The following is a 25038-nucleotide window of genomic DNA, read 5'->3' on the forward strand; positions in this document are numbered from 1 at the left end:
GAAACGATTGGGGTATCCTACATAGAGGGCTAACCTTATCCCTAAATCACATCGTGAGAAGAAGCCGTGTTATTGTTTTAAAAGAGCTTGCACGTGCGTGTTGCATTCAGCGTATCATCTGTTCGTGCTGGTGTGTGTGCCTATAATGCTGTAATGTGACAGCGCATATAACATCTGAATCAACGGACAGCCTTGGATATACTTGTAACCTTGTGAGATTTACCTTTTGGTAGTGCCCTATAGGCTTATATGAAGCTGTGACTGTTGTACAGTTTCTCTGCACACGGGTGTCACGTTGAACATCAGTGCAACTATATAGCCCTTTTGCACCGGCCAGATAGCTGTCTTAAAGGGGCCTTATTCAGCGATGGTATGAGAGCCAAGGCCTTGCACCGCACAGTTTAGGCCCCATAGTAGCGGAATGTGTGTGGCTACAATTGGGACCCCCTCATGCCAGACGGTGTACCATAGGGGTATGGCATAGCACTTCACGTTTTTGGAGTAAAATCACTACCTCTTGTTTTAACCCTATTGGATCTATATTACATTCATCAATATTTATTTATAGTTTACCCACTGTTGATAGTGGCTGTGTGAAAGTGTGTGTGTTCAATTTGGGAGTGTTTTACCCATCACTTGTAGAAGATGGCCGTGTGTCGAATTTTCGTGATGGTGACAGCTCTAAGCTTGCTGGTGGGTCTGAGAGCAGCCCAGTGCCCCCGGGAATGTATCTGTCAGGGCAAAATGGTAGACTGCAGCTACCGAGGTCTTTACCATATTCCAAGAGGTATCCCGAAGGATTCCGAACGATTGTAAGTTAAGCAAGTCAACACAATGAAACACTTAATTCATATTTTATTTAACGACGGATTGGATATTTTCATTTTACGCCATATAATTTATTTAACCATTCAAAAATGTTACAAATATGACAAATGGCATGGATAGGGAGTTTTTTGTTTTCAACCATAAGAGTAAAGATAAATTGCTAGAATTATCATAAATATAAAATACCAGTATTATAATACGTTGTTATATACATGCGTATACATAATTCGTCAAGCTTCAGCAATTTCACGTTGTATATTGCGTGTTTAAAACACGAATTTGTTTTAATTAATCTGCTGACAAGCCTTCATTACGCGTATACGTTGAAACTAGCTCTTGACTGAAGTAATTGCTACTGATTTGAGCTCTGAACTGTATACAATTTACCGGTTGGCTCTATACATTCATCTGGCCATAAGTCTTGACAAACTCTTTAAAAACGACAGATTCTGCTGTCTGGAAATGGCAGGTGAGGCAGCCAAGAAATCCATGACAAGTATGCATAATTGGCAAGATAAAGATTACCTAAGAACATACGCCGAAATTAACGTCAGAGGTCAGACTGTTTTAGGATGTAAATATAAGACTCAATTAGGCCTATCATAAGTTATGTGACATGCATGTAAATATTATTAAATGCAATGTGTTTGCAGAATATAGATATTTTGTTCTTCAGAAAAATATTTATTTTATTTAAAGACAATTATTGTGTCATTTCATCCTTTTTGGTTTAATGATATAATTGTAGGGATTTGCAAGGGAACAACTTGACCGTCGTCAGGAGAGCGGATTTCCAGGGGCTTCGACATTTAAAAATATTGTAAGTGGAGTTGATATTGTCTGACTGAAAATGGAGGTGATCGATAAATAAGTTAAAACGACAGAAAAATTAAGAGTATTGACACAATGTAGTACGGTGTAATTAATTTTCTTTCACTTATTTTATGTTTTTTTGTAATGGTAAGCTGGCGACATTGTATACAGAAAGACAGAATGAGAAGAAAAAAAAAGAAAGGAAAAGGACATGGCAGAGAATCCTCCCTTGATGTACCCTCAACGAAGTGTTCCGTAAAATAGAGAACATGTGGCTGATGTCTCTGTAATCTAATTAAACCATATTAAACTCCTCTTGCAGGCAACTTTTGGATAATCAAATTCACACCATCGAGAAGGGGGCTTTCCAGGATCTGGTTGTCATGGAACGCTTGTAAGTTGACATCTGAAAAATGGGTGCCAAAACGAGGTCCATGGTGTATTAAATTTTTATTGGAATGAAGCTGTGAAGTTACACAACGCCTTTGTTCGGATAATCGAGAACGCAGTGAAATTGTGATTTAGCGTGAATACACGCTGTGTACTGCTCGGCTCAGGGATCCATCTAAGGGAGTGAGGAGTCAGAAAATCTCGTGAGCCCTGCGTCGTCTGTCAAATGAACATCTCTCTCTCGATCTCTCGCGCTCTGGCGCTGCGTGAAATTTGGATAAAATATTCCCAGTGCGCGCAGACATATAGAATATTCTAAATATTTAATTCCATGTCTCTCCTCGTGCTTAGCCGGAGACTCCCTCACAATCCTTTTGTTTATTTGCCTTTCTTTGCATTCTTTCCCAACGTGATAACCGGTGTTTCCCAAGCGATCGGTTGGCGACACCTCCTCGGTCCGTCTAGCCGTCTCTCCTGTACCTGTCTGCACGGGTTAATGGCCGCGTTAAAGCCTCTTTCCCCGGGCTACGCCGCGCACTCCAACACATCTTAACTTACCAATAGCCTGCCAGTAACGACTTGTGCATACGCTTGCCCAAAATCAAACTACCATGTCCGCAAGTAGTGTATTTAATGTTTTCAAGTGTATATAAGACTTGCAATAAAGATGTACGGGCTGTAGACCTAAGAACCCGTGTATCTGTATGAAAAACATTACAGGCTTAATGGGCGAAAAGAGTAGACGTGCCGGGGGCATATTTTAAAAGAAAAATGCTTGTATGGAAACTGTCAAATATTTGGACACACTATAGGCCTATTAAGATTCCAGAAGAAATTCTGTTTTAATCAGAAATCGCTTAGGCCTTCTAAGCGGTGGATAACACGTGAAAGTTTCATATAGGCTACCGGTAGGCCTACATGCTGCGCAGAGAATCCTTTCATTAGGCATAGGTCTGTAGACCTACCGTGCAAGACTTGCTGCAGCCAAGACATAGTGATAAAACTGTTCCAAGTCCAATGAGATTATACCTGTATACAGCTATAGCTTCAAACATAGGCCTAATTTAATAGGCCTATGCTTTACCTCACAGCTGAGGTAGACAACGCAACTAAATACTGCATGTATGGCAGCGTACAGGCCTATAGCGCTAAATGTTCGGATAAATGTTTGAAAATCTTATGAGATATCTAGCTCTATACAGGCCTACATGCACTCCCGTGACAAGTCCAAATGTCTATCTTCTGAGGAACAGGTTCTTTTTACAGTGTAGCTAGCCTATACGCCCGCCGCGACAAGGCAAAGTGTCGGGTCGACACCGACAGTCGCGTCTTATCCATTGCTAACACAAAACGTTTGCCGTTTCCATAAAACTGTAGACGTGTTTTGTGTACGGCATCTGGGTGTAAATTTGAAGAGGCTTGGCCGTGTATATATTCAGTGCCTTTAACTCTAGCCAGCGGATAACTTCCGTCTCCAAGAAGAAAAACCTTTGACAAAGAATGTTTCACTCCTAAACCCTTATAAAATTCCGATCAGTTCACTGTATTGAACTGACAATCCCATGAATAAGCAATCGCTCCCCCCACCCCTCCTTCCTTTTTTTTTTTTAAGGTAAGGCTGGGATCGAATTTGCCGTTCTTTTTAACGAAGCTTGAACCATCTCGTCAAAGCGAAGATAATCCACCGCTCTCGTGCTTCCGGAGGCAGAGAAGGTCATAGTCTTTATAGATCATACTGGCAGCTGAAGACGGGTTTCTGATTCGCTTCGTTTTTTCATGTGTTTTTGTTTTAAGTGTAAAATATTTAAAAAGACAAATGGGTAAGGGAGTAAGAGATACTCGTGAAGGAATTTCTCAGGAACGAAGTGATGCTCCGAAAACAATTGTACAGGGAGAACTGGAAAATGGATGAGATTCAGACCATCAGCCTAAATGGCGAGGACATGGCGAGCGGTGCAGATTGTCTTGGCGCTAGTTTCAAACTAAAAATAAAAGAGAATAGGAAGTTCGCAAATTTGCTATCGGATCTGCGATCAAATTTGAATTCATCTGGATGTATACTCGTGTAGCCATTGGGGCGGGTATTGAAAACTTTTACAGTTTTAGGCGTCTGTAACAGTAGGCTTAGGCCTATAACTATAAGATGATGTGTTGGTGTTATTCATTCATGAGGCTGAATAATACCTGAATATGCTGATATCTACTGTGTTCAATTGAATATGCTGTTATCTACCCTGTTCAAGTGAATATGCTGATATCTGCCCTGTTCAAGTGAATATGCTGATATCTACTGTGTTCAATTGAATATGCTGTTATCTACCCTTTTCAAGTGAATATGCTGATACCTGCCCTGTTCAAGTGAATATGCTGTTATCTACCCTGTTCAAGCGAATATGCTGTTATCTACCCTGTTCAAGTGAATATGCTGATATCTGCCCTGTTCAAGTGAATATGCTGATATCTGCCCTGTTCAAGTGAATATGCTGTTATCTACCCCGTTCAAGTGAATATGCTGTTATCTACCCAGTTCAAGTGAATATGCTGTTATCTACCCTGATTGTGGAGATGCATGTACATGTTAATACATCAGCATGTACTGTGATGCTCTAAGGTCTTTGCACTTTATACAGCTATGGGCTTCTTTGTCTAGCTGTAACATGATTGGAATTTTTATGTTACAATAGGGGATTTACAAGGTTAAACTCTTTAGTTGTGAAGGCAAAAATAGTCCTACTGTATCAAGTGACTTGTGAAAAATGTTAGGCAACTTTTCATGACATTTAATTTACTGATCACCTGTGTTGCCATGTTCTGGAGGCCAAATGACATCCCTTAAGAACTTCTTAAGTTTACAGGTGTTCGACAGTTTTCTCCATCGTTCATCTGCTCTAAGTAACTTTTTGTAAAACTTCTTGAAGACACCCATGTTATGGTAAATGCGATCAATAATAGTTACCTAACATTTTTGAAGGTCACATGATACAGTAGAACATTTGCTACCTTTGGCGATAAAAGAGTTTTAACTCGAATTTTCCCAATTGCATTGACAGGTTTAATTACATAACCAGTTGTGATACCACAGCCACATGCATTGTTACAATTATTTATAAATCGAACTACAGTTAATAATTTATGGGGTTCAATTTATATCAGATATATAGTAAAGATTTTGGGGAAACATCTTACAGTACATATGTACAAATTATGCAGGTTAATGTATGATATTAAATTGTGTTGTCTGTTTTTGTATTATAGGCGGCTGAACAGAAATCAGTTGAAGCATATTCCAGATCTGCTTTTTATAAACATGCCAAACCTCTACCGACTGTAAGTACCCTACAATATACATTTATACATGCTGTTATTATCACTGATTTTCATCTGTTATTAGTTTTGTTGAAATGTCTGCCGACTGGTTATGACATATACATGTATCTATACATTTATTTTAAGCACAGCGTTCACAGCCTCTGTAAGTCTGTATATGGTTTAAGCGTGCATAAAACTGTGACAGGTACCCTCAGCTGTAATCATCTATTAACGAGAATCCTAAAGCTGTGTGGGAGTATCCAATCGACATGTAAATCTCTGGGTTGATAAGCCAATTCCTCCTGTGTTAAACATAGCACAGATTAGCCAGGATTATTGATGTATGCTTGTACTAACACCAGTTTCAGCCTATCACCCATATTGCAGCAGACCAGTTTCCGCTTTGTGTCATTTATATGTATACTGTGTTTGCCTCCATTCTTTGGCTATTATCATTTTCTATTACAGTTAGAAAGTGAAGCCCTTAAAAAAAATCAAATAAATTTGACGTACCAATAATGTATGATTTCAAATCTTTATTCTGCTTAGGGATTTCTGCCGCTTGCAAAAATGGTACATTAGTATTTGAAAGTTGGGAAGGAGAATATATTTTCTTCCAAAAAAAGATGATAACATCCAGTATTTGTGTAGTGAAGTCAGTAAGGGCTCTCTGAGGTATATTTTTGCTGTGTGGGGAGGTAGATGGAGCAGAATTTTCACAAAACACTGTCATGTTGGATCTATACACTGCCTTTGTTGGGTAGAGAGTTGACCTTGATGTTTTCTGACCATAATATGGCACATATTAAATCCTACCATAATATTTATGACCGTAATACTCTGTAGGGGTGTAAACCAGCTTGGTATATAATTAATTAGTGCTAATAATGAGGGTGTCAGCCACACTGATTACCATAACAAGCCTTTATAGTGAATGCTAAGTGATCTAGTTATCATTGCATCTCACCTTATGTTTATTGTTTGTGTGAATGATAGCAGTTTTATTAAGCTGAGCTGTTAAGAGTGGGCAGCTTAGACGTGTCAACATGTGGACTCCCACCCGGCAGGTGTTTGGAGAGAAGGTGTCCAGTGCATGACAATACAGGGGGAATAAAAAGTTTGAATATTTGCCTCACTCCGGCAGTCTAGCAATCTGCAACATTAATATACTTTTAAGGGAAGAGCGGGATTCGATAGGGGCTGGCAATTAATCAGACGAGTTTGGAATACTTATCAACTAAACAAACGGAATATACGCAGTAGGGTATTATAGAGTTTCAGATCCTGTCCTTTCTGAACAGCTAGTCAGGTATCGCATACCTTACCTGCATTCAAGCTGTGAATTTATTAAAAGATAACTTGTCAAACTATGTCTGTGGTCAGTCAGTGACACCTGTGTTCTCACCGATCATACCTGGTCAGAGTAAGAAGCAGTAAATAAACACAGCCAGGTAAAACACAATCCCTTCAGGTGAGAAATAATTACTAGGCTTTTCTTCAACATGTCAGGTTATGTCAATATTGTCCACATAAGATGATGTTGAGTGGTTTGGTTCTCATACACAGTACAGTCAGCTTTGGCTGTCCTGCTGTGGACCCAGGCTTTATAATAGTGCCTGGTATTTTAAATATTTGTCTTATTTCCACAAGTGGCTTCAGACCAATGTAAAAACACACTGCTAGGAATGAAAGATTGTTCTTTGTAGACCATTGATTGATTGTTATCCTCTTGGGAAGTCTCCCAGGACATAAAACGTTTTTTTTTTCTTGCTGTTACAGTTTTGTTACAGTGAGAGTTGCTTTGGCTGTTCTCTCCTCCACTTCAAGTCTGTCACATTTATAATACACGTAAGCTCCCATGACCCAGTAACATGTGTTTTATCATTTCACGGCTTTCACAAAGTCAACAAATGCCACACAGTTTTTGTTAGGAAAAAAGCAGTCAAGTTTATAAGATTTTAAGATGTTGTTTTGACCAGAAGTTTAGAAAATGATCCTCATTTTGTGCTGGTATGTTTGTTTCGCTCGATGAAAGACAAAAAAAAAAAAAGTTAAGTAAACAAACCAAAGGCTTTGTGAACTGAGCATACTGTAGATGTATATGAGTTCGAAAGGACTGGTACATATTTAACATCCTGAGGTTGTATTAGCGATATATTTGCAGTTACAGTCTTTCAGACCTATTTCATAACATGTTACAACAAGAATATAATGTATTACAAAATACTGCATTCAACTGTGGCCATGTGCTTCTAAATGACAGTGGTTATGTACTTGTACATTGATGTGGGATGTAATGATAGTAAGCTCAGCTTTTTCACATAACCCATTTAAGAGAGAGATGAACACTATAAAAGAGATTGTAGTAGAGGATTTTCAAAGTATATAATCCTTGACAAAAAATAGTCAAAACTAATTGCTTTGCTAACGGGGATCAGCTATTGCAGCTGACTTTGATGGAAAAGATTCTCTTTCCGGAAATTTCAGCTGATTTTAATGGGAAAGAATCCATGTCGATATAAAACTGTTTTAAAATGAAGGTAGAGATGGTAGGAAATGGACCATTTCAGAAAAATGATCAATTGTGGTTTATAATGTGTACAAAAGTACTGTTTCTCTCAAACAATCTAGTCTTTCACCTTGTCTAGAGTGACGAATCTCTCCCACCTGTATAAAGTAAGTTACAAGTAACTGAGAAGCCTTGTAACATAAACATATGAAAGGTATTGTTTGTGGTGATACAAGTGTTGTGGGTCAGTGATCATTCTTGGATATTAACTTGAAACTTTCCACATGTCCAGCTTTCTTCTGATCTGAAGGAAAGACTTGCTTAGACCTATTCATAATAAAATCAAGACTTACAATCTACAAATAGAGCACAGAAACACTCTTCCCTATTCTGTGTTTATTTGATTATCATATTAAAGAAAAATTCACTTTGAAGATGACATTTAGATCATTGGCGCTGGAGAAAAGCATTACACCTTGCTACACACACTGCATAGAGCTCACAAAGCGATGTGCAACATTTTTTTTATCATACATTTGTCGTATGATATTTTGTACGTCACTATTAGCATACCATCGTCTTATTTGTGCGATTATTTTGTACATGTATGACATCTTTGTGAAACTGGCCCTGGTCTCTGTGTTGAAAAAGGCTGATTTTATGTAGATTGTAAGCTGCTTTGCTCTCATGGTTAAAATATATAATTTTCCAGTCTGGCCTTGACATATGTCGAAATAGGCACCCTGAGAACTGGTGAGACAGCTGAGAGTTATAGTCAGCAGGAGCAAGTAAGCTGCGAATAGACCAGTTTAAAACAATGATCCAGTCATTATTAAGGTAGCCTATTGACCATTGTGTAATAGATCACATTGTCAACATGCATCAGTGGCAGTAGAAAATTGTATTGTTACATTCAAAGATGTGAAAATGAGCAGCGCTAGTGAACTTAATTGAGCAAGTATTTTTTGCTCTGTGGTGTCCTGGTTGTTTTTTTGTGATGAATACGTCAATGTGACAGCACTGGAAGCAAATAGTGTACGGAGAAACGTGAGATTCATGGCGATATTTTCAGAAGACCTTGCTAAAATATCATTTGAAGCTAATGATATTGTTAGTGTTTAAAAGTAATCGGATAGCTGTCTGTACAATGTGTTTATTGTGGAGCTAAGCAGGTATTGGTGTGATTGTTTCTGCTTGTCACTTAGGGGATGAACCAGTGGTGTAAGCCGGACATCTTAGGTGGTCCTCCACTCACAGGGGTAAAGCTTACTGGAGGCTCCCTGTGCTAGCTTGTCAATCCTCATATGTCAGTGAGGAGCAATCTAGAAATCACATATCCAATAAAATGGACACTGTAGCTGATAGGTATACTGTTGACAGTTCACTCTTTTCACACTGATCTGTAAAATGCCTGGGAGGCACATTTTCTATTTATTTCTCTGGGGATCAAGAGTTCTATGTCTCTGTAAGCTCTGATGGGTTTCAGTACCTACTAAGTGATAGGTACTATATAGATGTGTTAAATTCTGCACTGACTGTTTTTACACTAAACGGACATGCTTTTATAAGCTTGACCAGATCTGTGAAAGAATGCATTTCTGGCTGTGTTGTTATCCCTTAAGATGTGCAGGAAACTGTTTTTCTTGAGATGTTTACCTAGAATTGTTATTATTACATTTCGTGTGGGTATTTAGGTACACATCATGGTACCATACAGTAATCGTATGTATCCATGTACACGGGTGTGGAAGAAACCTGTTTTGATGAATTAATTGTGGAGAGCCATGTACATGTAGGGTTCATGTAGCTTGCATGTTGGTAATTAGACATGTGAATTTACTACTGTATGACACAATGTATACTACTAAGTCATCATGACTTAACACAAGTACAACACAAATGAAGTTGGGATAATCGCTAATCATAAACCGCAGACTTGGCTTCGGCGTTAACAGCTCGTGCCAATATCAGCATAGTTCTTATCAGCTCAATTAGTGGATAGGCTGTATGTGTATCATTTTGACACCTATACAGAAATTCTGCACAATGAAAACGGTGCTGCAGGTAAAGTATCTCGTGTCTCTCCTGTTCATTCCTAATGGGCTTTGGTTCAGGTAGATATTTATGTTAACTCCTATGAGCAGTGAACAATACAAGCCTTGTTGTTGTCTGGTCTTATGATAGTTACACCCTATAACATGCCTCTTACATGTCCGTGGCCATGTTTATTTTTCTGTATGATAACTTGAGCCCCCCCCTACAGCCAAGGCTGAGTAATTTTATTTACATGTACACCTACCAGAACCTGTTTATCCCTGTTTTTCTGGAATCAGCATTTAAGTCAGATTTACTGATGTGTGATTAAAGATGTTTAAAGTGCTCCCATCCATATACAGATGATGATATTATTTATCTTCAGATATTTATCACAGTGCTGTTTTATAGTCAGATAATTGTTGATGCTCATCCCCTAACTGGTTATACTGAAATTTTCAGCTCACTACAGATTGAGCTGAATTAAGGCTTTTATTGTCAGTTACATGTATCTTTTTACTAAATTGATAATTGATTTTTACACCTGTGCCCTTTGAACTTTTTCTTTTGCATTCTTGAAATTTTTGGAGTTAATAAATGTAGCACTTTGACTACTAGTAGTCAAGATGGCAGGAAAGGGAATGTGTATTAATATTTTTGTGATAGTCAGTGCAAGACTTTTATACAAAATTAATGTTTATGAAAATAGATATTCAAAACATACATGAATGTGCAAAAGCATTCACAGAAAGTGTGGCAGATACTGCCATCTTTGCCAGGTCCTTGACATCCTCCTGACTTACAGCTGTAGCTGCACTGCTGAGAAATGGATTTGAACACACAACTATTCAAGGGCTGGTTACCCGCAGCAGTAGGGTAAATTCACCAAGTCACAATCTTGATATATGTTTTCTATGAAGGCATTTAGAGTTAAATCAGGAGGTAATAGGTCATACTGTTGACATAGGTTCCAAGTTTGTTTTCTGCAGTTTGTCATTAGGCAAACTTTGTTTTTACTTGTGAATGTACCTGTTTGTGACGGGAAGTTGTGGCTCATGTATCCTACAATGTTTATCGGAGCAAACTTATAGAGGTTGATCTTATCAGAGGGGGGATTGTCAGGGGACGGTAGCAGTCCATACATGATATATGGAAGCCTGACAGATGACAAAAAGATAAATTTGTTTTCCCCTGAATTTTGTCGGCAAATCCTGATGCCCAAGCTTACTTACGATTCTGATGTTAATCAGATGGTTGACACTTAGCTGGGCAGTGTTAAGATTTATTACACCTGGATTGTATTTCAGGTGAGAAGAAACAAATGCTGTCATTGTTTTGGATGCCACCAGCCCAATGCCGATCAAAATATTCATTTCAAGTGTTTTTCTAACTTTTTTGCTAGATTCAGCTTAGATATATAATTAACAGATGGTTATTAACACATTCTTAAAGTTTCTTTAATAAAGTACCCTGTGGTCCCAATTGTTGTTAAGGATAGATGAAACACTTCGGTTTTATTTCTTAATGTGCAGATTATCATGTGTAATAACATGTAACAGTAAAAAAAAAATTTTCAACCTTCTCATTGGGGAGTAAAAATGGTTACAGAAAAATGGTTGGAAAAAGTACAGTTTTCTTTAGGCCTCCAGCGATCAGTCCGGAAATTAAGTAGCTTGCTGCGGTGATGTCATTGATGATCCCCAACTTAAAAAGAGCTCTGTGGGGGACAGACCAAATGGGTCTGGCCGAATGAGGGCAGGGATGTGGGCAACAGGCTGAATGGAGGAGGTTGTAAAGGCTCAGAGGGGGGTGAGGAGCCATGCAGGATCTGTGTACATGTCACCTAGCCCACACTGTAGTGGACACGGTTCACAAGGCTCTGGGCACTTTGAGGGTGTTCACTGAGCTCTAAGCAGGATGATGTAATTTCTGAAATTTCCGTTGACCGAAAAATATGCATAATATAAAGGGGTCCATTAACAGGTATAAATATACTCCCAAAAGGAAATTTTTTTAACAAAATTCTGAGGCATAATTTTCTTCATTTGACATTGAAACATCATCTTTGTTTTATAGTTCCTTTTCATTTAACCTTTTGAGGTCAATAATTTTTATATATTAACATGTAAATTTAATAAATCTGCCTGACCATGTATATTGTATGGGTGACTGTCAGGCTTCCATTTATTTTCATTTCCTCTAACTGTGAAACAGATGTCAGTATTCATACATGTACATATATTGTTGAGTCAGCAGTATGATGCTCAGCATATACATGTACATTGCTGAATCAGCATTAAAATAACATCCAAATACCTCTTTAAATGGGTCTCAATTCTTGGTGAAGACTAAATTTCTGCTGAGGACGCATCAAGTGAATATGCAGACAAACCAAGATAATCATGATTATGAAAACTGGCACCGTTGAGCCTGTATACAAAAGGATCAAGGCTTTCCCAATGTTAGCATCTGATCACTGGAAGTATTGTGTAGTGAACAATTAGTCTTTCATCCAGAAAGCTTGCCCTCTCAATGTACCTCTAAGGTTCCAAAGGGTTTTGGCAGCTGAATTTTGTAGAAACCCATTGAAGACTTTAAAGACTAAAGAAAACATTTCTTGAAGGAACGATTTCAAATTTGTATTAATTGGTATACATGTATATGTAAAACTTCTCTGAAGACTAAACCCATGTAAGTTGAGCACTCACAGTCATGATCTAAGACATTTGGTGCTATCATTTATAGTATATAATATGCAAAAAATACATATGTTTATTCCTTTATAGTTTCTAGGGAGACTAAGAATAGTGATGTTTATTAATTTATGGAATATCATATAAGAGTAACTGTATCTTCTGTTTAACCAAAATACTTTTTCTTCAAGTATGTCTATTGAGAATGATCTATTAATTAGATGTGCATTGTATCATCCCATCGGTATGTGTAAAATTTGGCTGCTTCATGTAAGTATTTGAACTGGTTGCCCCCCAGGGTAATGGCCAGGTCCTACCTGGGTGATATACAGGACCTGTAGCTGGGAGGAAGTCTGTCAAATTGTGTGAAGAACTGGCTGGGTTCACACCAGTATGGGCTCACTTGCAAAGGACTTCACACAAGTACTCTTTTACCCTTGACACTGGACAGAGATAACGCTAATGAAAACCTTCCGACAACAAAGGCTAAATCCCCCGGGATTATCACCCATTTGATGAATTATTTCATAGCTGAGTTAGTAGGTATAGTAGCTAGAGGGAACCTGCTAGTCAGTGTGCCCAACACATGTATATGTAGTTGGCTTATCGGCCGGCACATCAGTTCAACTCTACTAACAGCTTAAATATTCGCATGCACAGAAAAAAAGAAACCACAGACGTTAAAGACTGTCACTACAGGCAGAAATTGCAATTTGATGAGAAAAGTCTCCGCAAACCTGGTCCATGTGTCATCATGTGGTTTAATGTGTAATTGGATAAATCTTCATAAAATTTGAGAGCAAATTAAGGTGGCAGATAAAACTTCGCTGGTGTTCTGAAGTTGTGTAACAAGTGGCTTACCTTATAATAGGGCTTTACTTAGAAGTAGAACTACTAGTACATCTACATGTACATGTGACTGTCGGCATCCCTTTAGTGTGTTAGCTAAAGCATGTTTGTGTCTTTCATCTATATACATCTCCTCTGTTTTACACATGTACATATCTAGTTCATTCACTTGTTTTTTTGTTTAGAATTCAGTACATCCATTTGTTTTATGTTTGTCTGATCCATGCATTTGTTTCGCATGTATTGTATAGTTGATGGTAATATAATGCAACATGCTTATTTGTGTGATTCAGCGTAATAGTGACTGAGAGGGGCCTCTGTGGCTCAGTTGGTTAGCGTGCTAACGCAGCGTAATGACCCAGGAGCCTCTCACCAATACGGCCTCTGTGAGTTCAAGTCCAGGTCATGCTTGCTTCCTCTCCGGCCATATGTGGGGAAAGTCTGGCAGCAACCTGCGGATGGTCGTGGGTTTTCCCCGGCCTCTGCCCGGTTTCCTCCCACCATAATGCTGGTCGCCGTCGTATAAGTGAAATATTCTTGAGTACGGCGTAAAACACCAATCAAATAAATAAATAAATAAAATAAGCAGTGACTGATGTCATAAAGATAGAGGAATTTTCCTGCTGCTTTAGAGTTATACGGTGTATTCTTTCATGTGGTACTGGTAGTAATGTGCCTTTTCTGTGTGTACGGCAACATCCTATACATTATACCCAAATTCCTCAACCTTTTAATATATGAAAGAGCGACTCTCAGTGCAATTTATGAACATTTGTAATATGCTTTTGGAGACAAAACTACATTGGTTGGATGGACCAGTTTCAGGGCTTCACAGAATCATGCCTTCAGAAATTGCTTGAATAAACACTTTGGAAACATGGGAAAAGGTTGAAGAATTGGAGTACATGTACTTCATGTACTATACATCAATCTGGGAGGATATTTAGCTCATGTATGCTCAGTAATCTACTTTCGACTGACCTCCTTCATTTTAACCCTCCACCCTACCTATAAAGAGTAAAATGTTTCTTAAAAAAATAAAAAAATACTACAATGATTTCCACAGAGTAAAATTGGGGAATGCAACACAGATTGTGTCACTCACAAAATTTCAACAATACAGGATTTACAGTATTATAAATCTTTTAATTAAGCTCCTCTTTTAATGTGCACTATTAAAAGGATGTCTAGCACGAACACAGTTTGTTTGAAGGCAGGCTGAAATGAGACTGAATACTTTTTTAATGGCAGAATTTGGCCATTTATATCTGTATTCTACACATACTACAGAACTGTAATTCATGTGTGCTGCACTGTTGCACTGACTTGAACCCCTTCCTGTTATATCAATCAGACTGTTTTAAACTTCATGCTGTACTTCTGAAAATGCGTGCAGAAGGGTTTATGAATGGCTGTGAAGATCTAGTCGGGATGGGATGGGAGGAGGGCTGTTTATGTTAGTTTTGGTATAGTATATGGTGGCTGTACTGCAGCACTAGCCCATGTGGAGCTGGAAAGGTAATACCACCATTACCACCATTTAACAGTATATTTACAGTTGTCCATGAGCAAATCTGATATTCAATACATTAAAGCTCTTTAAGTGGTTTTCAACACTTCCATAAAATAGTATTCCAGCCTCCTGTAGTAAAGCTTACCACTTAAATCTTGCATGTAATTTCTGATGAACTACAAAAGAGCATATGTTTACAGTTCTAATAGCCTCCAAATGTGGGTCTTGTTTGAGTGTTTGGGAATACAGTTACATGTAGCTAATATTCTCAGATTGATTGCCTGTGTCTTCTGTTTCTCTGGGGAAAACATAATATAACAAAATGTTTTTTACTACAGAAATCTTCAGCGATTAACTATATTAATATCCAGGAAATTGTCAGTTAGGAACATAATAACTGCAATATAAAGCTTGTGATAAAGTAACCTGATTTCCCAGGCAGCAAAAAAATGTTTGCAGTGAAGATGACAGACTTTTAGGACTGATATTAAAACAGATCAAAGTAATGGACTGAATAGGGCATATAGTGTATCTGGCCAAAGGCACATCCTACACATATGAAACTGTAGTACATCATGAACATGTACAATCGTAAAGGAAAGAATCAGGCATATACAGTATCTGCTCACAGTTAAAAATCAATCAAAAAAATTGGTTTTTAAAAACCAATTAAAAAACTAGTTCTGAAAAAATCAATTAAAAATCAGCCAATCATGCTGTCAGTCAGTTCTTTGTAATGATCTGTGATGTTCATGTACAGGTACATATAATGAAGTTCTCCGCATTGATCAAATGCTATATTTTTGAAGATGGTAATACATGTAGCTTCTTTTTTGTGGCTGGAGTTTTTTATATACGGATACTTCAACTTGCTAATGCATGTGTTTATTACTCACTTTTGTATTCAGTATTAAAACATTTTTTGTGACTTTATTTGGACCAGAGGCTGCATTAATTGCCTGTTCCACTACTCAACTCTGCAGAAGATTCCCTCGGTTCCATTAGTACATAAACAAAGCTTTGAAAGTGTGATTAATTTGTAGTAGCTGCCTCCTTTTGTGTGTTTGAAAATTTAGCCACCTAATAGATGAAAGAAAGAAATTTGTGTTGTTTAAAAGTAAACTAAATAAGATTAAGATAAATGATCCTTCATGTAGTAGGAAAATGTATACACTTGCTATACATTTGTATATACAATCTATATACAGTTATATATAGTCTGCTTGAGGAGATGTCCCATAAGTGAACTTTGGGCCCTGTGACATGTATTGTGACTGATGTACAAATGAGCTGTCAGCGATGTGGTCTGAGGATAATCATCTAATCAGACAGGATACTGTCCCTCTAATCCTATCTGACTTCACGCATGATGTAACCACCTTCATAAACCAGTTTAATAAACCACTGTTTACAGCTTAAAGCCATGGAACAGCTTAAAAACGCACAGCCAAATTAGCATACATTGTGTGCTTAACAGTTACTTTTTATATAACCAGTTTTTCCCTTGTAATTTTGACATAGGAATGTGTCTTGCTATGATGCCATTTTACAATGTATGTCAGCTTTGGCTTATTTGTCTCCTTAATGTAAATACGTGTATGTGTAATTATGCATCATGCAAATGTGATTGTTGCTTTCTTTTCATATTCCAGTTGCATTTTTGTAATGTGAAAGATACTTATCATACTCTTTTACTTAAAAGTTGTTAAATTTTTCTCATTAGCCTGAAAAACATTTGGTTTATTTCATCAACATTGTATATAATTTGCGGACATGTTCTGTGAAATGTTCTTAAGCCACATTTGATGGTTATAGGGCTTGTTTCCCTTAGAACTGTATGCAAGTGTTCTGCAACAAAATAATCCCCACATGTACAAAACTGGCTGCTTCATGTACAGTTACAGGGCGTGCAATAATCGTTTCATTGGATTGATTCAGATCCTTGTTAAATTTAATAAACAAAATACATTTCTAAATCATAATTATTAATCCTGATCTTCAAAACATTATTAACAGTACCCATGTCAAGTAATTCCCTCCAAAGGGCACATTTTGAATGTTATCAGTATCATATGGTGGTTAAAATGAACTTAATTACTAGGTGAGGTAGGATGTAGTGTGTGCTATTTTAGCAGCGATATTGCTCCCAAGGCCAACATATTGGCTAGAGTGAAAACTTTGTCACCTGGTGGTATAATTTCCTCACCTGAATCTAAACTACTGGTCAAACCCCAATGGTGGCCTGTTTTGACAAGGCCTGCCCTATTTTCAAGATGAGGTTGAAGTTCAAGGTCAAAGGTTCCATAGACTGAAGGAATGAGAGTACATTTAAAACAGTGGTGCATACAGTGCATGTTCTTATAACAAGCAGTGTCAATCTCATGAATGAAACTGATTCACATGAGTTGGGCAGTTGCATCAACTTGACAGATTGCATGTCCTGATTTCCTGCATAACATAAATGCTGTTGCAGCGTGCATTTGTACATGGGTACTAATTCTTATTCTGTGTCACTCTCTACTGTAACAGACCACTCTAAATACCTTGCCTTCAGCTGTACCTCTAGGGCAGGGAGGTATGACATGGCGGGTTGTGACAACCAACCCCTGGACATACCAGACCACCTGTGATTTGACCTGTCACCGAAGTCTTGATGAAAGGAAGTCCACAACTACCAGTTGGTCATACCTGTCCACAATCACACCTGGTGAATTACAGGTACTATAATGCTTTTGAGTCTAACCTAGCATGATTGAAGGGAAAGTTTGTACATATCGCTATACATACTTGAATCATTTGTACATGTGTACTTGAATCCTTGTTTCAGAGAAGTACAGTATTAACCTTTATTGTCTACGGAAGAGTTTTGTTTAAAATTAGATTTAAGATATACAAGATCCAGTTACAGCTGTATTTGCAGTATTAATTGGAGGATTGCCTGGATTGGAGAAAAGTTTCAGCAGACATAGCTTCTTTAGTTACATGTAGCAGTGGAACGTAAGTGTGCAGTATGTCCATCTCACAACAGTCTTAACATGCATCTTTTTTCACAGTCTGATATAATTTACTTTCACGTGAAATAAATGAGTTTACACACATGTAGACTGTGTGTGGCTTTACACTGCAGTTTATCACTCCATGTTAAAATCACAGTGATCAGACTACCGGAGCAAGTCTAGGAAAATGTAGGTGTGTGACATCTTTGATGTACAACTGACTGGGGGGTAACGATATACATGTGTATCTACATGCACATATGTTTAGGCCACACATGTATCTGGATATATGCATCTATATTCTTAAGTGCAAAAAAGTGGGATTCATGTATTGTGTTTGTTGGATTGGTGTTTTTACGCCGTACTCAAGAATATCATGTGGCATATGTATTTGTATTTAATACTTTAGTAGCTATGGTCCTGTATCTGTGTGCATGAAGTTCCCTTGCAATAAAAAGAAAATCATGCAGTGCTTTTGGAATTTACACATGTTTGTATCAAGAGAAACTGAGTTCACCAGTGTTACACAGTTCATGAGATGTTATATGGGACCCAATTATCCTCATTTCCTTGAGTTACTCTATCACTCCTTTGCTTTTTTCTTTTTAGCGACCCTTCCTTTTTTGAGCTAGTTTTTTTTAACATATGACTAGGAGGAGGTACATGTTAGGAACCAAACGTTTCTTGTAGCCTTGTGAATAGTGCTTGACATGAAGTTCATGGCATCAGATTATATCTAATGCAATCACTCAGCGGACGCCATCTAGCCATCAGCTCATCAGGTGTAGGCGATACTTGAGCGTGTTTATAAGGATGTTTACAGGTTACAAGGACCGGGGATTCACGGGTGCATTACAGCAAGGTGCAACCTGGGAACATTTGTAGATATATCAAGCTTCCTTTGATTATAATCAGGATAGCCTTGTGATTTGTTTATAGCCCAGCATGGGAATGGGCCAAGTGCTTGTGGAACAGCAAATTCTCTACAGTGGAGACCCATCCAAGAAGCCAGCAACCATTAGATTACATGACTCAGTGAGCTGCTTCCATCTGATGACTCTACAGAGGTTTAAGTCTTAGGGGCAGAGCTATCCCCTGACTTGCTGATGCCTTCTGCAGGTTAGCTTCAAGTATAAGCTGTTCCGGTCACTTGAATTTGCCAGACCTCTGGCAGCCACCTTAACATTGCAAGACTGAGCATAAAGACCTACTGCTGTAGGCTGTGTTATATGATCAGAGACAGAAGGCATAAAACATGAAGAAGGAAACTCAAGCACAATTCCAGCAGAATCACCCTCAGAAGATATTTCCAGTGATACCATTCCAGCAAATTCTGGTGGTAGATTTCTTCAGCATTCAGTGGGGTGCTCATCTAAGAATTGATCATCCAAGTTTTAAGAGCTAGTTTGAAAGCACCTGCTTGCTGTTCAGAAAAATTTGTTTTTGTTTAACTTTGTGGGAGTTCCCAATGCTATTGGTGCCATTTTTGCCAATTGCATTTACATGGAACTATTGTAAGAAAACCTATCAATTTATATTGTGTGTAATTACATTCAAACATGTACATGTGCAGAAATTATGAAGCACTTTAAACATATAATAAGTATTTCTGACATGAAAATGATATTTACATGTATGTAGAAGGAGTATCCTAACATTTATCTTCTTAGTTCATGAAAAGAAAGTTTTTCTGACACATGATTCATTGTCTGATAATGACTGGTTGAACAGATCTCTCAGACCTACCTTTGTTTTAGACATACAGTACATCTAGCACCAATGTATACATGACAAAAGCTTAGATGAGTTCAAGTAAGATAACTGGCCTACATGTATACCACCTAGAAATTATCAAATGATTTTGTGCCTTGCCTGGCTGGTTTGGATTTGACGCCTTTATTATTCAATTTGTTCCCGTAATGATCAAATCCAATAATGACTCCCTGGTAGCGTTTCTGAGCTGAGGACATCAATGAGTGCCAAGTTGATAAACACATTGGTGTATTGATTTTATGGTCTAATAAATCCGATATCCCATGGAGCTTTCATCCAGTACAGGAATTATTCATTTTCTATAGGGGTTATTAGTGACTCTGAGAAAAGGACCCTATTCTAACTCCTGGAGTATTGTATTTTTGATTTAGAAGGCTTTTTCACTAATGTAGAGCGGAAACTGATGTTTCACATTGAAAAAGCTTTCATAGTTTTGTCTCATTGTAGATTACAAAAGATATATAGAACATACCTGAATTTTTGTGCAGGCATGAAATTGATGATGGATTCATTGTGAACTAATCACTCACTAATTACCCTCTTGTGTCAGAATAAGCATAAATTGGCAAAGTCGGCTTCAGAGGGAACTTAGCTTATAAGTAGTGGTCTGACAATAATTAACCTAAATGTAAGCTTTACTTTTTTACCAGTTACTCAACACATTTCTGACACATTTAAGCTGCTCTGTGGGCCTTCTACTGCACTTCATCTCATATTGACCAGCCAACACTCTTAAGATGGGAATGCTAATATGAAGTTGATCATCCAGATCAAGTGAAGTGATTATACCAGAACTACTGTTATCCTCTTGTATTTTTCCCAGCTGGTTGCTCTGTTCTGGGATCTGAGAGACTCTCCACTTTAGGCCGGACATTCTTTCTGTGTCAGTCAGTCAGGCTTTGCTGTCTTTGGTGGACCCTGGTGAATGTGGCAGTTATGAGAGCTGGCCAGATGGTGAAGTTCTCTCATCAGGAGATGTCTTTTACATGCGGCTGTGGCAGGGAAACACTTACCAATTAGGTTTTGCACACCAGTTTCTGTTTAAATTGTAGAGCCAAAGTTCCCTTTGAATGACGAAGAATGCATGGTTGACAAAATTATTGTACATGTAGATCGAGACAGGCATACATATGGACATCAAGGTTATTTATTAAGTTCTTTATCATCTGGTACAAAAGTGACAGGCAGGGAAAAGAACAAGAAACTTCAAGGTCAAAAGTTCCTGTCTAAGGAATCCTCAAAGTTTCAATATGATAGTTTTGTCATGATTTCTGTGTTGCCTTAGTTACACAAAGCTTTAGACTGTCTATTCATTATTGTGGTATTTTGACCAGTTGTCAAGTAGACAGTCTTGTCACAGAACAGATAAAATGTTCCAAATAAATAAAAACACAAGATTCTTCTTTGATGTTCTTAAATAAGAAAAATATAAATATGTGCCGATAGACATGTAAATGGTAGCTAGTGAACAATTCAGTACAGATAGATGCAGATGCTATTTTTCAATTCTTAGAATCCTTAATTTACATATGTAATGTTGCTCTGCCCGAAATCTGTAAATGTACTTAAAACTTGAAATTTCGTGCTGATTACACATTTATCTTATAAAGATTGAAGCAAAGAAATGAGACAGTGATGTTAGTTAAGAAGAAAAAAAGATAATTGGTTAACTTTCAATCTGTTTTTAGATGTACTTTGATGTGAAATTTTGCCAATTTGTATATTTTTCCTCGTCCAATTTTGTTAATAGACGAAATAGTTAAATTCTCTTTATTCTCTTTGTAGAGTACATGGCTAAGATGTGCATGTGCAGTATGTGCTTGATTTGTTTCTTTAATTTAGAATCTCGCTGGTACATGTAGATGTACATAAATCCAGTTCTTTTTTCTGTGGAATTTCTGTTTCTTTGGTTGATTTGTTGGTTAATCTGGTGCAGAGAAAAACTCGCCTTTATACGATATACACCAGAACCACACAACAACAAAAAAATGCTGATGTTTATGAAAAAATTCCAATTTTCTGATGATAGTTTGATTGGTATGAGATGCATTGCTATTATTTGGTGTTACATCTTGGGAATAAGTAGCTGTTGGACAAGCCAGTGTTTTTTTGGCAAGGACAACCATTCCTGGAAGTCATGAGAATGTATCTATTGCTGAGAAGCATTGGAACCTGCATGTTTATTTTCCGTAATGATCTGTCTATTTATGAAGGCCACAGCTCTATGAGAGCAGATTGTTGAAGTAGAAGGGAGAACTCCTGGTATTTGTTGATGTAGGTAAAGACAGACTTCTACAGGGCCAGCAGTATAAAGGCCAGCTCTGTGCTGGCAGTCTGGGTGGCAAGCTATTTCCAGGCAAACTCTGGGCTTACAGGCGCATGACCAACATCCATATGGGATTAGATGAGGGCTTTTATACATCAGAACAGTGAAAAAAACTGCAATGATAGGCACTGACACCAGCAGTTGGCGCAGAATTAAGGCTGCCTTCATATGCTTAGAGTTAGTGCAGATGTCTCAATGACTTAAAGAGCAGTGTCAGTCTTCAACCCAGACCTAATTATAAAGTGTTCCCCCTATTTAATTCGGTGATAAAAAACTACCAATGGGAATTATATGTGTAAGAAAAACAAACAAGGCTTGCCTCTGGCTATGGTTTATTCCCTAATCAACATCGAGGGGTGCACATAAATGTATCCGTGTATTTTTTCAGGAAAAATTTCCTTGGCAAATGGTACCTTATCATCCTAATTGTCTCCAATGATTCTATTACCCAACCTCAATACCCCCAATTTACCATTTTTATGATTACACAGCTGCAGTTGATTCCTTATTGTAAACATAATTTCAGACTTTCTTACCTGTATGCTATAGTGCAAACAAGTACCTGTACATAGGTTGGTGCTTATTATATTTCAGTTTCTCTCAAGAGATGTGAATTATATCTGGTGTAACTGGTTTCAAAGATTTCTAATATTTGGTCTCAGTGTGTGTCCAATATTACGGCAATTTGAGGCATAGTAGGATAAAATTTTGTGATAAATTATGTCCATTGACTGTTTGTACCACATACATGTAAGTTCTGTATTTGTAATATAACAGCAAAGAATCCAGCTGAAATCTGGCCATGTTGGAGAATGATTGATGGTAGTCAGAGTCATATCGCATTAAATTGTTGATTCAGCTCACAATAAAATTCCCCCCGAGAAAGAATTTAATCTGACAAATGACACTTTCAGAGTTATTCAATCTTTTTGTACTGGTGGTTTAAATACTGGGTTAGAGGGCGGCGGCAGCAATAGATTCCTTGTGTGATGAGTGTAAACTAGAGTCTTGAGCTATCCAGATAAAGCCCTGGTCTATTCTGTACACTTGATGACAGAAGTCCTCTTAAGGGAGGATTTCCTAATGTGATATCTACCTGTTTGCTACTTACTGGTGAACCTGTGGCACTCAAGCTCATCCATCTTAGACACGGGAAAGCTCTTTAAATTTCCCCAGTATATGTATCAGAGCTGTCCATGTATAAGACCATGTTTATGGCAAGGGTATACGGGTATGTCAGGTAGTTAGGCTTACATCAGTATAACATGTATCAGGGCAGCTATTATGCCTGGGTGTACACTGCACAAGTATGCCATACAGATACAACAACAATCTGCATCTATGTACTTGCACACATGTAGAGACCAGGTTGAGGCATACACTGTACAAGTACATGTGGAAGGGCATATGCACTGTAGTTATAAACTTATATGTAAATATATAACAGACATGGGTTCAAACACACACTCTGTTTAGTTTCTGGTGGATAAATTGGATGCATCTTACAGCACATGTATGAATGATTTGTAGTGTACTGAATGGCCATGTGCATGCTCACTGGACTCATATGCAAGTGAAAATACTTTTATATTTTAGATAGACTGTAGCTTTCAACAATCAAAGAGATAAATTAATTAACGCATCAAATAGCCAATGGTGTTGTCTAAAATAATTATACATGTGCTATGTGTATTGTATATATGAAACATAAAGCAAATTACAGGTGTGTATTCACGATATACAGGATTTACACTGAATCTGTTCAAAAAATGAGCTTCAGTGGTGATAGCATTAATATTTTAACATTTATAATACCTATTTTACATGTAGGATGTGTCTTGTAAGTTAAAGAAAGTTGATAAACCTGAATTTGATTCAGAACAAAATGGGCACAGTACCGTGGAAATGTGTAGGAGACATGCAGCCATGAATACGTGTGCTTGTATCAAATGTAAAATAGCAGGGTAATTTAAACAGGGTGAAAATGGAAAAGATGTGTACCTAGATTTCACTGGGATGAGAGTGTACATGCATGTATGTATCTTTTGTGAAAAAGTGTCTTTGTTTTCTGACCAAGGCCTATTTGTCCTAAGTCGGTTGTGAGTGGAAAAGATTTTAGTGGAAATTACCTGGGTGGGAAGCTGAATTGTCAGAAGATTTATCTTAATTACTTACCTGTGTGAGAGGTAGATGAAGTAAGACAAATTGTTAGGTGGGTTTAATGAAAGGTTTTACCTGTCTGCTGTGGATACAGCTGCCATTTTTTGGTTGCTTTATTTATTCTAGTCTCAAGTACATGAACAGCAAACTATGCAAGACACTTATTGTTTCTGTAATACTGAAACATGTCTTGATAATGTAATAAAAATGTGGTATATATTGTGCAAATAGTACAGGTTTATGATTATCTTTTGAGTGTAGAGTTGTTAAGTATGGTGTACAGGTACATGTATTGTGTCAAAAAATCTGGAGGAATCCAGCAAACACAAAGTATTTTTCGACTTGAGTTATACCTGCAGGTAATTTTTCCCGCCCACCTGAGAGTAGCAGTGTTGGTCGAGTGTGTTCTGTGGTCCTGTGTTATTTGTGTGACTATGTGCATGTATGTGTATAAATATACAGGCACTATCAGGGATGTACTGTGGGTCTCTACACAGCTGATAAACCTTTTTGATATTGCCTGACTGACTGACAGCTCCTATGGTATTGTGTCTAGCAAGAAAAGGCCTAGAAGCACTATACTAAGTGTTCTGACTGCTCCCCAGCCTGCTGTAAGAATACATAAATGTGTCTCCCAATAGGCTTAAGAACTAAGGTCAGTTGGTGACATTTTTTAGGCTGTGTTCCTTGACAGGGAGGTGACAGTTGTTAAAAAGGAGATTGGATTAAATAGAGGTTCAAGCAATGGGTCAAATTTATGGCTCTTTAAGCAGAGAATTATGCTATTTTATGTGAGCAGAATGACAACTTTCTTAACAGAATGGTAATTAAGGAGAAGGAATGTG

At 37.7% G+C, this 25038-nt stretch overlaps 1 protein-coding gene across 1 annotated transcript in view; it reads left to right on the forward strand.

Moving 5' to 3' along the window:
- Positions 1-203: 203 nt before the first annotated feature.
- Positions 204-25038, forward strand: part of LOC135468978 (slit homolog 2 protein-like) — a 100361-nt gene continuing 75526 nt past the window's right edge. Inside the window, 4 exon segments of the mRNA XM_064747482.1 lie at positions 204-812; positions 1577-1648; positions 1964-2035; positions 5287-5358. Coding sequence (XP_064603552.1) covers positions 646-812; positions 1577-1648; positions 1964-2035; positions 5287-5358 — 383 coding nt within the window. The 5' untranslated portion in view covers positions 204-645.

The sequence above is a fragment of the Liolophura sinensis genome, chromosome 6, assembly GCF_032854445.1.
Source record: "Liolophura sinensis isolate JHLJ2023 chromosome 6, CUHK_Ljap_v2, whole genome shotgun sequence".
Lineage (NCBI taxonomy): Eukaryota > Metazoa > Mollusca > Polyplacophora > Chitonida > Chitonidae > Liolophura > Liolophura sinensis.